This window comes from Boleophthalmus pectinirostris, unplaced genomic scaffold (assembly GCF_026225935.1).
Source record: "Boleophthalmus pectinirostris isolate CB_2022bp ecotype Guang Dong unplaced genomic scaffold, ASM2622593v1 HiC_scaffold_7, whole genome shotgun sequence".
In the NCBI taxonomy this organism is placed as follows: Eukaryota; Metazoa; Chordata; class Actinopteri; order Gobiiformes; family Gobiidae; genus Boleophthalmus; species Boleophthalmus pectinirostris.
The window spans coordinates 3,838,834-3,852,918 of record NW_026571473.1 but is presented as its reverse complement, the minus strand read 5'-3'; the positions used below and the strand labels follow the sequence as shown (position 1 = coordinate 3,852,918).

Below are 14,085 nucleotides of genomic sequence, written 5' to 3'. Positions count from 1 at the left end.
AATCTGTAGGGGAATACATTTTAAAAGTCACCTTCCCAACACTGCCAGTTAGACATTAAACTATCTATATCTCCATGGACACAAGAAGGTGACACAGCCAGGCCAAGTTAGAGATTTCTGGCTTGTTTCCATTATTGCCTTGCCAAAAATGTTTCAGAGTAGTGGTTGAAAAATAATGTATATGGTTTCATCTGCTTGCCTCCACGGAGATGTGCTTAATGCTATACTATGGAACATTCCTGCAAAGCAATAGCATCTCCATGGAAACAAGCAGGCATCACCAATAGCCCAAATCACAAATTAAATCTGTGGAGAGGCAAGTCCACTTCACAGTGAGAATGTGTGTTTCAGTCAATTGTCATTCATGCAGTTAAAACACTTGTAATGTATAAATGTAAGACAGGTGAGTGTAATGCAACACTGCGGAACATTCAAAGTAAAGCATTAAAATTCCACGAAAATGAGCGTAGGACGGACCCTCCAACACAAAGGTTACGAGGTGCACCTTTAAAGTTACAGCTATTGTTTTAATTGCTTCAGTTGTTATAGCTCTGGCCTCTGAAGGTTGTGCAAAAATCTTAAAAATTTATCACAATGAATAATTAAGATGCTGGATGTTAGAAAAGTGAGGAATAACTCTGGACCACTGCAAAGAGTTTAAAATGAACTCCTCTGCTTTTGACATGAACACATATTCAAATGAGCAGACCTTCGTAGGATCTGTCACAAGAAATATAACAACTGAGCGTTCTTACTTTTACTCAGAGAATATTCATGTTCATTTTTCATATACCTACCTACACATGAGTTTGTTTAAAGGGCTCATATTACAAGTTTCCAATGCATTACAATTATTTTTTTTAGGTCCTATATTACGTGAAATTGACTCTTGTGAGTTTAAGGTCATGTTATAATGTTGTTTCCTCGTCACAAACAGACCTGGAGTTGTGTTTTGTTTCATTCAAAGATGTTTAAAACACAAATCTTGCATATTTAGCCTGAGTTCTTCTCTCAAACGGAAAACACTCTGTTCCACCTTGTGATGTCATGTGGTGATACAGGAAGTGCTTCTCTGTATTGTTAAACTCCATGCAGTTCAAACACTAGAATCATTTGGATTATTTAGCTGTGGTAGTGCCAATCTCTACTGAACAAAAGGTAAAAGGAGCTGCAAACTTGTAAACTACCGCTTCATGACATCACAAGGTGGAACAGAGCATTCTGAGGTTTCCTGCAATTTATACTCCGGTGCAATTTATATAATTTTCACACTGATGCCCAACAGAGGGCGCTCTAGGCTTGTGTGCCACTATCTGCTACTACTGCACATGTCTACTGCAGAAAGAGCCTCTGTTCTGTCTGTATCATGTCAGTCGATCGCACCATTACTTCTGCATCTCTGAACAATATAACATTTAAACAAATTTATAAAGACGACTGAGAAGATTGAACACAAATGCCCCAAAAAGAAAATCAGATTTTGCAGATTACAAACTGCAAGTCGTGAAATATGCAGTCAAAGACGATAATCGAGTAGTAGAAAGAAAGTTTGGAGTGAGTGAGAAACTTGTGACACCGGGAGGATGCACCATGAAACTTTCCTGAAGTCACTGGATGGATGGACAAAGTCTGGACTTCAGTGACACTGAAACCATCCTGTCGAGATTCAGAAAGACCCGAATAATTCTAACTGGAACTGATGCTGAGTCTGACGACAGCGACACAGAAGAGGAAGTGGTGCTCCGTTTACCTCCGGAGGTCAAGGCCGAGTTGTTCAGAAGTGACACCGAGGATGAAGAATTGAATGGATTTAGTGATTTGGAGTGAGATGAAGAGTTTGGTAAACTTGTTCTGTTCTGTTGTTTATGTTATAGTTTATCTGAAGAACTGTTCATATGTGACGTTAACAGTCTGTTGTTATTACTATTACTAGAACTTGTGTTTCAACAGGAAATGTCAGTCCCTGGTCTTTGATTTTATAAAATACATTTCCCGCAAAAAGTGAGACTTACTTATACTTACTTATACTTATATACTTATATATATATGTTTTTTCTTCTTTATTACACATTTTTCGGCTGGTGCGAATTATGCTCCGAACCGACTCACAGACCTTTAAAAAATCTTGAATTATAACGCATTGGAGACTTGTTATTGTCTTTACAAGTGTATAGTGTGTAATTATAACGTCACAGAGCCCATTACTCTATTATAGAGTGTTGTGTGTTTAGTGCAGATGCTGTTTACTTTTCCACTGCCGAGCGCTTCTGGGACTTGCATTTGTAGTTCAAGGCCATTTTAGACTCCATCCCCGTGTAGACCGCCACACCTGCCCAACACAAACACATCAGCACAAGCAGAAATGACTGACTGATGGCTGAGGCCACACACAATCAGGTTTTGTCATTTATTTAAACCACTGTGGGCTATGTGGTCTCTCTCACTTGTGACACTTAAAGGTGCATTGTGTAACTTTTCTGGAGGGTCAGTCAAATGCCTTTTTCCTTGGAGATGTAGTTACTTCGCCTGGAATGTTTCACGGTATAGCTTTAAACCTTTCTAGCTTTAGGGAGACCAAACCAGACTAAATTACAAGTCAGATCTGTGGAAAGGCGACCCCGCTCACAGTCAGAATGTCTGTTTTTCTAGGTATTTTTGAGCAATAAAACCACCAGTAACTTAATAAATGTTAAGTAGATCTGTTTAATGTCACACTGCGGAACATTCCAGACAGGGCAATGACATATCTATATAAACAAGCAGGTGACAGGCCCCAAAAGTTACACAGTGCACCTTTAGTTTCAGTGAGTCGGTGAGTGGGTGTGAGTGTGAATTCTATCTGTAAAGAACTTGAATGTATGAAAACCACTTTATAAATAAATTGATCTGATTAATTGATAGAACATCGTAACTTACCATAAATTTCTTTGGTATTTTTCAGCCTGGCTCCTCGCAGCAGCAGGTTCTCGGGGCCCAGCGGTCTGAGTGAAAGGAAAGGTGACACGTAAGTACAGGTTTCGGAAATTATTGAGAATTTTCATCACTTATAAGAGAAGGAGACAGCTAAAGTCATCAGGGACAAACTCACACTGCAGCCCAAAACATGTACTTTTCTCATCACACTGTCCCCAAAGCACTGCACCGTTTGAAAAATTAAGTCAAAACTGCACTATGTAGCTTTTTGGTTTAAGGTCTGTCACTTGTTTGTTTCCATGGAGATGTCATTGCTCTACCTGGAATGTTCCACAGTATGACATTAAACAGCTCTACCTTACATTTACTCAACTACAGGTGGTTTTATAGCACAAAATGCCTAGTAAAACAGACTGTGAGCGGGGTCGCCTCTCCACAGATCTGACCTGTAACTTGGTCTGGTTTGAAGATAGAAAGGTTTAATGCTATACTGTAAAACATTCCAAACAAAGCAATAACATCTCCTTGGCGAAAAGCATTTGACGGACCCTCCACCAGAAAAGTTACGCAATGCACCTTTAGCTTTACTTGAATATATGTTGTTAAAATATTTAAGCTGTATAATATTCTGGTTTGTTTCCATAGAGATGTTACTGCTTGACCAAAAAGGTTCCAGAGTATAACTTGAAACATATATATCCATGGAGACAAGCAGATGAAGATGGGTCCGGTCAAGCAGTAACGGAGGGAAACGGGCAGATTTTTGACATTCAAATGTCTCTTATTCAGAAACTAGAGGAACTATTGAAATAAGTAAAGTATCAGAATGTAGGAAAGAGTTACACTCCAACAGGGTCAAGTTAAACCTGTGATATTCTTTCAAGTTGTTGACAAAAAATTTAAAAACTCATGTTGGTAACGGAGGGAATGAAATATGCAGCACTTTTTGGGCAATAAATCCAAACAGTGATAACTCTTGGTTCTCACTTCCATATCCTTAACAAACTGGTTTGAATATTTGCTTCATATAGTTTTCTACCATATGGTACAAGATTAGGTTGAAAAACCTCTTACTTTTTGACTCATGAGATTTTTTATTAAGAAAGGTCATGGTAACGGAGGGAAAAGTAACGGAGGGAAAATTGTGCAAACAAGTAGAAGGTGCAGGATTTTACATCATTTGTCAACTTTTTTCTTCTGAATACTTTAATATTACTTCAAAATGAAAGGAAACTATTTCTATAAAATATGTCAGTCCTTCCAAGCAAATTTTTATCATAATTTTTTTGAAAAATCCTGTACCTTCATCAACAGTTCAAAGATGGAATAACACAAGATATGATGAAATACATCCATTTAATTACATGATTTGCAGGTCTTTGAAATTTGAGAAATAATTTTTGTTCCATGTTTCATACATGGTCTGTTTAAAAACGTATGGAACTTTAGAACCAAAAATGGTACAGAAAAAAGGTCAACAGTTTCATAAACTAGAGTACATATGTATCTGTTCAATACATTTTTATATCAGATGCATTAATTTGAATTTTTGGCCTTGCTGTTTACTTCTGCTTGACCAGGCCCAGATATATCTTTAACACCATACAGTGGAACATTCCAGCAAAGCAATAATGTCTGCATGAAGACAAGCAGGTGAGTCACAAATTACAAGTTAAATCTGCAGAGGCAAGCCTGCTCACAGTAAAAATAAGAATTTGTCTCTTTGTTTTTTTTTTTGTTTTTTTTTTACCTCCGCCAAGGAGGTTATGTTTTTGCCGGCGTTTGTCTGTTTGTTTGTCTTTTAGCAACATAACTCAAAAAGTTATGGACCAATTTTGATGAAATTTTCAGGATTTGTTGGAAATGTGAAAAGGAAGAACTGATTTCATTTTGGGGGTGATCTGGAAGAAATCCTGGATTCTGGATCACTTTGAAATTTTAGTTAACATTGTGGTAAATTTTGTTTCTCAAAATCTCGGTTAATTATTGACCAAACCCCATGAAATTTGACTCAGGGATGGACAATGGGATCCTCTTTTCATATTCCAAAGGCTGATCCGGATCTGATCCAGAAGACTGATTTTATCGCAATTTTTATAAAAAATGGGGGTAGTCCTTGGCGGAGGTCTGCGCTCTCTGAGTGCTTTTCTAGTTTAACAATAGAACACAAATGAATAAACACAAAATAAATGTGTTTAATGTCACACCGTGGAAAATCCCAGGAAAAGCCCTAACCTAACATCTGCATTGGAGACAAGCAGGTGGCCATTAAACTTTTGGGTGGAATCTATCTTTGAATTCTTTGAATTTAATGACGATTTTGCATTTGAAGATCCATGGACTCACCTGACGATCTCCTCCCCATGCTGAGTCACTGTGATACGACCAACAAACCTGCAAAACACAAATCACCGTCACCAATGCACCGAAAATACAATATATTAAAGGTCCTACATTACACAAAACAGGCTTTATTGCACATAGGCTCTATTCACGCTTACGTTACACACCAGGAAGATGCTTGAAAGATGCAATTACAACTTCCGGTGGGCTGTGTTAGCAGTGATAAGTCTGACAAAATCAAGACATTTTTTTTAAAAAAAGGTCCCAGTTTTCTTCATCTCCATGTCATTGTAGTGTTCTGTTATGTTTGGCTAATCAACAATTCCAAGCATAAATGTGTGAAGAATCCCTCAGTCGTCCAAGGAGAATCCATGGTGAGGAGCAAATTCAGTTTGTCGACTGGACAAAAGTTAGTTTGGCTGAAGTTTGGTTACTTTGGTTTCAACCAAACTAACTTTTGTCCAGTCGACAAACTGAATTTTCTCCTCGCCAATACCAACCATACGTCACGTTTCATCATTTCCCCACTGACACACAACTCCGAGTGCACTGGATACATGTGATTAGAAGAGATGAGCTCCAGATGATTCCAAACAGCACATACGTCTGAAGTCTTCATTTTACCTCTGATCACATTTACTTCAGTGGGTTTGATCACAGTCGGTCGAGTCCAGTGTCGGGAACTACACCAGCTGTCATCACATGTTTCCAAACGTCTTCCTGGTTTGTGACATAACGTGAATAGAGCCTAATAATCTGCCTATATCAAAAGCTCAAAATGCTCTGTTCCGCCTTGTGATGCCTAACAATGCAGGGTTTGTGTGTTAAGCAGGAAACAAAACACAACTCCAGGTCTGTTTGTGATGAGGAAACAACATTATAACCTAGCATCATGTAACATCTGCTTTTAAGCAGAATAAAACAGGATATTGTGTTGTCTGTGGAGGAAATGATAGCAGGTCAAAAACTGCAGCCTTTGTGATTTGCTAACTGCATTGATTCAAATTGTGATTTCGATTCAGTTGTGATTAATCTTACAGACCTCATGCATAACATCACTGTACGGGGGAAGTGCCTGGAGTAAAAATAGCCTGATCGATCGACAGTGTAGAGCTGAGGGAGAAGTGAGGAGGTGATGGAGCAGGAGCAGTGAAGAGGTGAGGAAGGAATGAGGAGGTGATGGAGCCTCACTGCTCCATCAGCTCTTCACTGGAGGTGAGGAAGGAGTGAGGAGGTGAGGGAGCATTGAGGAGGTGATGGAGCAGTGAGGAGGTGAGGGAGCAGGAGTAGTGAGGAGCTGATGGAGCAGGAGTAGTGAAGAGGTGAGGAAGGAGTGAGGAGCTGATGGAGCCTCACTGCTCCATCAGCTCTTCACTGGAGGTGAGGAAGGAGTGAGGAGTGAGAGTGAGGAGGAGTGAGGAGGTGATGGAGCAGTGAGGAGGGAGGAAGCAGGAGTAGTGAGGAGGTGATGGAGCAGGAGCAGTGAAGAGGTGAGGAAGGAGTGAGGAGGTGATGGAGCCTCACTGCTCCATCAGCTCTTCACTGGAGGTGAGGAAGGAGTGAGGAGGTGAGGGAGCAGTGAGGAGGTGTGGGGGAATTGAGGAGGTGAGGGAGCTGGAGTAGTGAGGAGCTGAGGGAGCAGGAGTAGTGAGGAGGTGATGGAACACTGAGGAGGTGATGGAGCAGTGAGGAGGTGATGGAGCATGAGCAGTGAGAAGTGAGTAGGAGCAGTGAGTAGATGATGGAGCAGTGAGAAGCTGATGGAGCAGGAGCAGTGAGTAGATGATGGAGCAGTGAGGAGGTGATGGAGCAGGAGCAGTAAGGAGGTGATGGAGCAGTGATGGAGCAGTGAGGAGGTGATGGAGCAGTGAGGAGGTGATGGAGCAGGAGCAGTGAGTAGATGATGGAGCAGTGATGGAGCAGTGAGAAGGTGAGGGAGCAGGAGCAGTGACAAGCTGATGGAGCAGTGAGAAGGTGGGGGAGAAGTGATGGAGCAGTGAGGAGGTGATGGAGCAGTGAGGAGGTGATGGAGCAGTGAGGAGGTGATGGAGCAGTGAGGTGGAGCAGTGAGGAGGTGATGGAGCAGTGAGGAGGTGATGGAGCAGTGAGGAGGTGATGGAGCAGTGAGGAGGTGATGGAGCAGTAAGGAGGTGATGGAGCAGTGATGGAGCAGTGAGAAGGTGAGGGAGCAGGAGCAGTGACAAGCTGATGGAGCAGTGAGAAGGTGGGGGAGAAGTGAGGGAGCAGTGAGGAGGTGATGGAGCAGTGAGGAGGTGATGGAGCAGTGAGGAGGTGATGGAGCAGTGATGGAGCAGTGAGGAGGTGATGGAGCAGTGAGGAGTGATGGAGCAGTGAGGAGTGGAGCAGTGATGGAGCAGTGATGGAGCAGTGAGAGGTGAGTGAGGAGAGTGACAAGTGGAGCAGTGAGAGGTGGGGGAGAAGTGATGGAGCAGTGAGTGATGGAGCAGTGAGGAGGTGATAGAGCAGTGAGAAGATGAGGAGCAGTGAGGAGAGTGAGTGGAGCAGTGAGGAGGTGAGGAGCAGTGGAGGTGATGGAGCAGTGAGAGGTGAGGAGGAGCAGTGAGGAGGTGATGGAGCAGTGAGGAGGTGATGGAGCAGTGAGGAGGTGATGGAGCAGTGAGGAGGTCGTGGAGCAGTGAGGAGGTCGTGGAGCAGTGAGGAGGTGATAGAGCAGGAGCAGTGAGGAGGTGATGGAGCAGTGAGGAGGTCGTGGAGCAGTGAGGAGGTGAGAGAGCAGGAGCAGTGAGAAGGTGAGGGAGCAGCAGACGTTTAATAACAGTTCAATTTGTGGAGCCATGTTTTCATCTCAGGCTGTGAACACATTGTAAGATTTATGAGGTGTCAGAATCAGGTGTCTCAGAGGGTTTTAGCGCAGACTTGTTCATAATGTGCTTTTGTTTACATAGACTGTAAACATGACGGCTGGGGAGGGGACCAAATGTTCCACACTGAAACGGGAACCTGCAAGATGAACTGGAAATACAATCTGAATGAACGCAATTGCAAAACTACAAAAGACTAGTCAAGATTTGGTATGTTTTGTTTTTTTATCTTAAACGGTGCAGTGTGTAACTTTTCGGGTACAGTGTCCACCACTTGCTTGTGTTCATAGAATTACTTTGTCTGACATGTTTCACAGTGTGGCATTAAACTTGTCCATGTTTCATTCAGTTATGGGTGTTTTTATTGCTCAAAGGGCATTAATTACCTCCACAAACAACTAAATAGTCTGTTTTATTCTGTACAAACATGTTCTGAAATGTGATTCTTTGTGATTAGTTTGCCAGTTCTTATTTCAGTCTTTTTGTTTTTTTATGGAAGTGTTTAAAATGTGTAAAACTTTGAACTGAATTCTTTTATTAAAACATCATTTGCAAATCTATTCAATGCTTGTCATAAATATCTTCTGAATTAAAAAGTAAAATCCAAATTGGTGTTTTCAATATATGCACAATGTGAATTTCAAGTATTTTATAATCTGCAACGGCAAACAGCTGAATGGGGCATTTTAATTATATGATTAGCATATTATTATAAAACAAAATAGCAAGAGTTTTGTTTATTATTTATTTTCTTTTACTTTCCTTTGCCTTGCTTTCTAAGCCCACAATAAGCCTAAAAGTAGGGGTACCGTATTTTCTGCACTATAGGGCGCACTTAAAAGCCTTTAATTTAATCAAAAAATGACTGGGCGTCTTATAATATAATGCACCTGTTAAGAGACACGCTTACAATGCCCACTTTAAACTCAAGGCTATTATAAAGTGAAAGAAGAAGAGAGAAGGCGAGCACACATTTACGAAGACATGGAGACAGCGCCGAGCGACTTACGCCACAATCTGCCAACGGATCGTGGACGCCTGAGCTAAGGATCAGTATCAACTGTGGTCTGAGCTTTCACCAAGACCAGAATCATCACTGAACGGCCAGGGAACAGTAACCACACTGACTCGGGTAATGATGAGAGGGATGTGGGCGTGCTGGACGCCGGAATCACCCAACTGTTTGAACAATTATGACTTATTGTGAATACACGAACAATTTAGCGTCTCAGACAAGTTTTTTTTTTTTTTATGTGTTACAACTGAACAAAATTGAGAGTTATTGTAAATGTGTTAAATAAAGTTTGACTGACTTATCTAACTGTTGTGTTTCGTTTAATGTGCCTTATAGTCCGGTGCGGTTTATATGTGAAAAAAGTTCAAAAATAGACCATTCAATGACAGTGCGCCTTATAATCCAGAGCCCCTATAGTTCGGAAAATACGGTAAATATAAAGAGAAGTTCACTTCGGGATAATAAAGTATTTCTAATCTAATCTAAGTAAAAGTGCTGTGTGGGGTCATGGTCTGATACACAGTAGACTGAGGAGTTGTTGGTTTTGACAATTCCCACATCAAAGCTGAAGCAAATGTCACCAAACAAGTTTCCTATAAAAGGCCTATTCAATTTTGATGAATTTTGATTTGACTGCAAAGAAATGGGTTACAGCTTTGTCTTCATAATTCACTTGCACAGGAAGTTCACAGTTCTTCTTTATCAGATGGTGGACCAAAAAAAACAATACAGCAGGCCCACATCCTCTTCTGAGGCTGAATCACCTGGTATCAGGTTCTGAACTGAAGTACTCTTATCAACATTGATATTGGAACTGAAAAGCTGTATCACCTAATATCTGCTAGTTTAACACCATAACATTTGCATATGGTCACAGTGTAACTAGTGTGTTTTACCTGTACAGATCGGCCTCTGGCTGCTGACACTCCACCACGGCCTGCAGAGACTCGAGCTGAGAGACCGACTGACACACAGAGGTCTCTGCCACAGAGTAATGAGTCTGAAATACAAGATACAAGAACAATATTAACCATGAAGAACAACAGAAACACTCAGAGACATGGGCAGGTTTAAAAAGCACAGTGCAACTTTTCTGATGGAGGGTGCACATGCTTGTCTCCAGGGAGATATTAGTGCTTTGCCTGGAATGCTTCACAGTTTCTAATCGACTATCTATGTATCTATCTATACAAACCAAGTGACATCATTAGCTCAGGTTACAGGTCAGGTCTGTGGAGAGGCGACCTTAGTCACAGTAAGAACGCATGTTTTTCAAAGTGTTTTTCAGCTATCAAAAACACCATCAAAAATTGAATAACTGTAAGACATATATAGGTGCACTTCACAACTTTTCTAGTGGAGGGTCTGCTACCTGATTGTCTCCATGGAGATGTTATTACCTTCCCTGGAATGTTCCATGCTATGACATTAAACATTTCCATCTAGCGTTTATTCATTACAGGTGTTTCTATTGCTCAAAACACAATAATTCCTTCTGTGAATAGAGGCGACTCTCCACAGAACTGAACTGTAATGTAGCGTAGTGTTGTAACCTGCTCGTCTCCCTTGTCACAGACAGTGTTAATCTATACTGTGGAACATTCTAAACAAAGAAATAGCATTTCCATGGAGACAAACAGGTGGCAGACCGTCCACTAGAAATGTTACGCAATGCATCTTTAATATCAGTTAATATCAGATGTTGCAATCAGCTCAAAAATTCCATATCAACTCTTTGCATTCATGCCTGATATTGTGTGATGTCGTGTCATCCCTGTATCCTGCCCCAGAGTCTAGACAGCAGTGAAATGATACGCTCTCTGAATGACTGCTCTAATCAGATCTGTTCTGACAGAGACCTTTGGCTAAACCGTTTACCATTTGAGGGGCAATTTCATTCAATATAATTAGCATTTAATTCATTTAAAAAGACAAATGTTATTTTTTAAAGGGTTTTGTTGTGATGGATGACAGCGGATGGCAGTTTTGCTTCTGCTGCAGAGAAAATGTGCATGTTTGTTTATCCCGCTCCAATTGTCAGTTGTAATTAGAAAGATCCAATTTTGTACTTAATTTTGAAATGCAGATTTTAGAATTGTTTTGACTGACAACTACAGACTAAAATGTGGTTTAAAAACTGTATCATTCACACCAGGGAACACAAAGACAATATTTGGCATTCCAGATTCCTCCAGGTCTAATAAAAGACAATATATAAAGACTAAAATACCTAAAGATGTATTATGGAACTTTTCTGACAAAGGGTCTGCCACCAGCTTGACTCCACAGAGAAATTGCCTTAATTGTTCCACAGTATGGCATTAAAGTAAGCTATCTCCACGGAGACAAGCAGGTGACAACACCAGGCCAAGTCACAGGTCAGATCTGCGAAGAGGCAATCCCACTCACAGTAAGAAGGAATTTTTTTCAAGGTATTTTTGAGCAATAAAAACAGCTGTTGTCGAGAAGAAACAGAGGGAGGACCCAAAATGCAGGACTGCTTCAAAGTATTTAACGACAAAACCAAAAAAATCCAAAACTCAAGACTAAAATGCCATGACACGAGACAAGGAGAAATTCTGACAGAGACAATGGACCAACAAAAGGCAGACGAGAACACAGGGTATAAATGCACACAGACACAGGTGAAACACATTAGGACGGGGCAAACAATCAAGACAGGAAGTAAAACTCAAAACTACAAGCTGACACGACAAATGTCAAAATAAAACACTAAAGGCACACTACACTACATTAAAAAGATATCAAAATAAGCAAAAACAACGACTACAAAACATGAACCATGACAGCCGTACATTGAATAATGCAAGACAGAAGTTGATTAATGCCATATTGTGTAATACTCCAAGCAAAGTTATAACATCTCCATGGAAAGAAGCACCAGAAAAGCTACACAGTGCATCTTTTCTGAACAAGAAGTAATGCCAATATGTAACTGAAACTGCACATGAGGAGCTGGAGAACCAATAAAAGCAATTGTTATTTTAAGAGTCGATAAAAAACTTTACTGTTATGCAAAAGTGTGTCTTAACCAGCTTGTACACCTATATAAAAACAATATAGAGCCTGATCAGATGGAGGGGAAGTTGGTGTTATAAATATAATGAGGATTTTTACACTAGAATTCTTGGCCAAAGGATTTAAAAGCTTCCAGGTTTTATAAATATACACAGTAACAGATGAAGCCGCATCTGATTAACGAGACAATTAAAGAATTTGGCCTCTGGCAAAACGACACAGAGGAGCGCTTAAGACAGGGACAGGAGAGACAACAGGGACTATTTAAAGGCTCTTTGTAAAGTAGGGCTCGTGATAAGGAGAAAAAAAAAAAGAACTGCATGTAGTATGAAGTGTGACGATATTAAAATGAATATAAAACTTGATTTCAATACTAACGAATAGATTCGATACTCAGGACAGATTGTGATACCCTGATGATTTAGACAGAATGTGATTTTCAACTAGAGATAAAATTTTCTTAATCGATCATCGGGAGAATTAATGATAGATTTTCAATTAATCATGAACGCTTTTATATTAAAATTATGATTATTATTATTACTATTACTAATCTGCATAAATAAATCAATTTTACAACATATACATCAGCCCGTTTGAGATTATAATGTGTTTAAGGCAGCTTTGACACATTTGTTCATGTCTTAAATATAAATTCTGAAAAAAACTGCTCTTTCCTTGTGCGCTGATGTGGTTCAGCTTCTGTCGGATTAAAGGACAAAACTCAGTGGAATATGAATATGTTCTCTCTGTGACAGAGGATGTTGATGAAGATGATGATGGTGAGTGTGTTCTGTGTGTGTGTGTGTGTCGTGTTGGAGATGGTTCATGTTTTCAGAGATCAGACGTGCGCAGGTTTAGAGCAGCTCTTTATTTAACATCATTTCACTTTATTTATTTTGGTCGCTTTATTCATTATGGCTCCTGTTGTGATGAAAAGACTGAAAAGTGTTTGTCTTTTGGATGCATGTGACTCAACTGTGACTCAACTGTAACCCTGAGTGGAACAGTGTCTCCAAGGAGCCAGAGCCCAAACGTGGGACTGTGAGGCCGAGGCTCCAGTGTTTGTGTCAGACGCAGCCTCGTCTCCTTACACTACGCACAGCAAACTACATTCAGTTTGTTGATTAAAAATGAACGTGATCGACAAAATTCTTAATGATCAATTATCGATTAGTCGACTAATCATGCCCATCCCTATTTTCAATATTATCGTAGTACTTTTCTTTTCTCCTCCTATGTGGTCTTATATCTGTGTAATCCCTCAGTCTGTCAGGCAGATCCAAAGCTCAAGATCAGTTTTAATCATTATTGGTTTAAAATGAAAATATTACAAACTAATAAAAAATGGCTTTCCAGATTTAAGTCCCTGTACACAATTTTCAGTCAAAATAAGTTTGCCGTATCCCATCCACATCTAACTGTAAAGCTATTTATTGTCCGAGAATCAGGAAGTGCACTGTTAGCATGCTAGTTGTCAGCAGCATTACTGTGATGGTAAAACTCTGATCTGTGAGCCCATCACGGTGAATAATTAGGTTGTTGTGAATGCATAAGGTAAGTGAGGAATAACTCTGGGCCACTGCAAACTGTTTGAAATGATGAACTAGTTCTGTTTTTCATGTTTTTAAGAAAGTCCAAATCAGGTACAGCACATTTAATTTCCTGAACCTAAACATGACAGTGCCATTTAACACAAAAAAAAAAAATCCCCAAAACTCTTCCTCCAAAGTCTGAACTCTGCTTTAAACCACATTCTTTTCCTGGCAGAGGATTGGGTATAAACCACTTGATGAAAAAGACCAAAACTAATCACTGACAACAAAATGTGAACTAAATTTAAGCCAAATGAAGAGGTTTCAGTTGAGAGGTTTTTTTTAATCCATTAGACTCCCATTTCCCAGCAGAGGTTGAGAGCGCTGGAAAAAGGTT

The 14,085-nt window shown here is 40.2% G+C and overlaps 1 protein-coding gene across 1 annotated transcript in view; it reads right to left on the bottom strand.

The window, feature by feature from the left end:
* The window catches only part of atp11b (ATPase phospholipid transporting 11B (putative)), a 187,749-nt gene that overhangs the window by 114,555 nt on the left and 59,109 nt on the right, over window positions 1-14,085 (bottom strand). The window contains exons 7-10 of the mRNA XM_055164437.1: window positions 10,011-10,114; window positions 5,260-5,307; window positions 2,917-2,981; window positions 2,248-2,329 (exon numbers count right to left, since the gene is read on the bottom strand). Of these exons, the coding sequence (XP_055020412.1) occupies window positions 2,248-2,329; window positions 2,917-2,981; window positions 5,260-5,307; window positions 10,011-10,114 (299 nt within the window). The remainder of the gene's footprint in view (window positions 1-2,247; window positions 2,330-2,916; window positions 2,982-5,259; window positions 5,308-10,010; window positions 10,115-14,085) is intronic.